Source organism: Propithecus coquereli, unplaced genomic scaffold (genome assembly GCF_000956105.1).
Source record: "Propithecus coquereli isolate 6110/MARCELLA unplaced genomic scaffold, Pcoq_1.0 Scaffold48, whole genome shotgun sequence".
Lineage (NCBI taxonomy): Eukaryota > Metazoa > Chordata > Mammalia > Primates > Indriidae > Propithecus > Propithecus coquereli.
Genome location: NW_012150618.1, coordinates 6510150 through 6513809, shown reverse-complemented (window position 1 = coordinate 6513809; position 3660 = coordinate 6510150). Strand labels below are relative to the sequence as shown.

The following is a 3660-nucleotide window of genomic DNA, read 5'->3' as shown; positions in this document are numbered from 1 at the left end:
AAGGATTTGATAGTATTGTATACTAAGGACCATGATAAAACCTATTATTATATATAGCTTTATCATTTCTAGGAACATTTTCTGCCTTTCAAAAATGTGAGACAAACAAAATTAAGATTCCAGTAATAAAAATAATGGCATTTAAAAAATGTTTTTATAAAGTAGATATTGTATACAGTGCCTCGATATTTTGATATTTGCTTATCTATGTGCAACGTACCCAGTAGGTTCGCTGATGCTTCTTGGACCTGGCTGCTGGCTAATGTTCCTTCTTCACTCAGCAGGCTGTTTCTCAGCAAAAGGAATTCTTTCTTGCCATTGAGTCTGCAACATACATGACACTGTGGTTTGGTCACCAAACGCTGGAGATGCCTCCTAGTTTTTCTAGCCAGCTGTCTTTTTTTTATGACAGAAGATCTACCTTCTGATATCAGAGCCCCAGACAGATCGGGGGCAGTTAATTTTATTTCCTTAGCTCAGATTATAAACTAGCAGAGTGGTACCATCCCAAGGATGGAAACACACGTTCTGTAGAAAAGGCGATGGCTAAAGCTCTGCTGATGGGCCTTTTGCGACAGCCACACTACTCCTGACCCGCTTTCTTAAGATGCCCTCCTTCTTTGGTCAAAGAATTAAACATAATTATTTTTAAGTGTATCATTATAGTTTTTTGTTGTGTTAGAAAGAACTTACGGAAGTGATCATTATATGTGACATCGCCCTGTTATTTTGAATATGTTAGAATGTTTAGAACAAAGTCAAGACAAAATTTTGTAATATTATATGAAATGTCTGTTTATTTTTCATGTCTGCATAGAAGGTCTTCCTACTGAAGAAATAAAAAATGTTCTGGAGAAGGTTTTAGCAGAATGGAAGAATGTATCTCAGCGTTTGGAAGATCTGGCAAGAAAGATTCAGCTGCAGGAAGATATAAACGCTTATTTTAAGCAGCTTGAAGAGCTTGAAAAGGTCATAAAGACAAAGGAGGAGTGGATGAAACGCACTCCCTTTTCTGAATCTCCCCAGCAGTCCTTGACAAATTTGAAGGATTCCTGTCAGGTAAAGAGCCAACCATCTGGAAGGTGAAAGAATTCTATCCCAGTCCTGTATTTAAGGAGGGTGCTTCTCGTATCAATGAACTTTAAGTTAATTCTGCTTTGATTATCTCTCTGTGAGGATGTTCTTCTTCAGTGAGTTATGTGACCATATTTCTCTTCCGTAGCGGGAATTGACAAATCTCCTTGGCCTCAACCCCAAAATTGAAATGGCGCGCGAGAGCTGCTTGGCTCTGAAGTCTCGGCCTTCTGCCCCGGATTTTGTCCAGCAAGGCTTTGATAGATTTCTGGGCCGTTACCAAGCTGTACAACGGGCTTTAGAGGATCGTCAGCAACAGCTAGAGAATGGTAAACCCATTCCTTTGGTTTTCTTATTCAATGACTTTAATATCTCCTCTCTCAGTTTGCCTTAATTTAACAATTAGTCCTAACATGCAGACCTTTAGAATATGGATTTTTTTGCGCTAGCCTCACTCTGTTTTTCTCTGTGCCTGCCTTAAAGTATACCATATCAAGACTTTTCCCTGGATTCACACTTGTTTGTAACAGCTTTCACATGCTCTAGAATTGTGTGAATAGGATATAATGACTTTTAATCAGTTTTTTTTTTTTTTTTAAGAGAAATAGGTGCTGCTGTTTTTTAGTTTGGTTAAGGTTGAGAAAGTCACTTAATATATTATTTGTAGTAGGACTAAAAAGAATGTTCGCTTACTTCTGTTTTCTCAAAAATGGTTAAAGTTTTAGCCATACCATCATGTCTCTTAAAAGAAATCATGTTCCTGTTTCAGAATCTGAAAAATTTTAGAGTTCTTGGTTTCAGAATGTACTTGTTTTTGAGAAGTTAACTGTTAGAGATTTTGAAAGCTTGACCCTCATATTACATATTTTTCTCCCTAGCTGCTGTTTAGGTTGGGAATTGTGTTGTATTGTGTATTGCTATGGGTTGCACATGCTAAAAAGCTCTACATGTAACCATACCCTTACTTCAGCAATTGTAGATTGTATAATGGCTTGAAGAATCTGTTATGTGTGTATGTTAGGCAAATGTGCCATGTTGCCTTTCTTCCGGAAAGGTGTTTGGACACCATGTCTTTGTTTATTGAATCCAGTTAACCTAGAATGTGAAATAAATCTTTGAGAATACCTCTTTCTCAGTTTCCTGGTACAAACTATGCTTTCATTTTTGACAGTGCTCAGTAGGCAGTTTAACTTTTGCTGCTAGTTGATGTCACCTCTTTGTGCTTCAAATGAACTCACTTCCTTTCCACACAAGTGTTACTTGTAAGTTATTTTTATGTTAGTGACTGATGTAGACACCGTTCCAGCTGGCTTTTGCAGTCATTATTTCCCAGAGTACCTGTGGCGGCCTGGTTGCAGCATTTCTGTATAACGTCCACTACGCTGTAGATGGGTTTGTCTACACGCTTGAGTTTACAGGAAGACTGCTTGAGAGGATCTTTGCTTTCTTTTATTCTTTGTGTAGCTAATGGGGAAGAGGAGATTATATGGGACAAAAGGGACATTGTTGTTCCATATTCAGAAGAGAGACATTTCATCATGATGAAATGAAGAAAAATGATAGTGGGTTAGTCAATATTTCAAAAGTCAACATCCGCAGGAATGAAATCACTGTCTGACTCTTAGAAATGCCAATGGAATGATCTATTATATTAACTAACAGAGACTCTTTTTAATTTTAATCATGGGGTCTCACATATTATGTATTGGAATTCACTTATTATATATAGAAGATGAATGGTATATATGATAATATTAGGCTCCTAACATTATTTTCTCAAAATAAATATTTTTTAAAAAAGCAGAACTGAAGAGCCAACCTGGACATGAATATTTGGAAACATTGAAAACACTGAAAGATATGTTAAGTGATTCAGAAAGTAAGGCCCAGACATCTCTGAATGTCCTTAATGATCTTACCAAGGTAGAGAAGGCCCTGCAAGAAAAAAAGGTAAGATATATTAATATATGTTAAAACTCTAGAATTTATAATATCTCATATTACATATTTTGGAGTGTTTTACTAGAGTTTTAAAAAAATTGGTCATTTTGGTCAAAGCTGGTCCAAAAATATCTTATCATTTGAAGGTTAGTACTGTAATGTAGGATCTCAGATAAAAGAAAAGATAGTCATTAAATATTTTTAATAGAAGAAAAGCATATGTTCTCCTATTGTAATTAGCTTAAGATTCTCAACCTGTTCATAATCTGCTAAAATACCTTTAATAAAATGAGGACTATCAGTTGAATTGATTTATGGTTTTTTCTGTGTTGAATAAAAATGCTTCCCTGATCATTGAGTTGAGTAGATCAGGTTCTGCACTATTTTATTAGATAAAAAAGACCAGCCATTGGGCACTGCACACTCTGCCCACACTGGATGTGTTGTTCCAGTGGTTTTTGGTGTTGCGAATACATTATGTTGCCCACACACAACAACTCATAAAGGAAAAGCTTTAGCTTTTTTGATTATGCCTATGTTTTTCATGAGCTTATATGTGACATCGCCCTGTTATTTTGAATATGTTAGAATGTTTAGAACAAAGTCAAGACAAAATTTTGTAATATTATACGAAATGTCTGTTTA

The 3660-nt window shown here is 35.8% G+C and overlaps 1 protein-coding gene across 1 annotated transcript in view; it reads left to right on the top strand.

The window, feature by feature from the left end:
- UTRN (utrophin) overlaps positions 1–3660 on the top strand; it is a 522534-nt gene that overhangs the window by 62515 nt on the left and 456359 nt on the right. Inside the window, exons 19-21 of the mRNA XM_012655520.1 lie at positions 818–1059; positions 1223–1403; positions 2879–3024. Coding sequence (XP_012510974.1) covers positions 818–1059; positions 1223–1403; positions 2879–3024 — 569 coding nt within the window. The remainder of the gene's footprint in view (positions 1–817; positions 1060–1222; positions 1404–2878; positions 3025–3660) is intronic.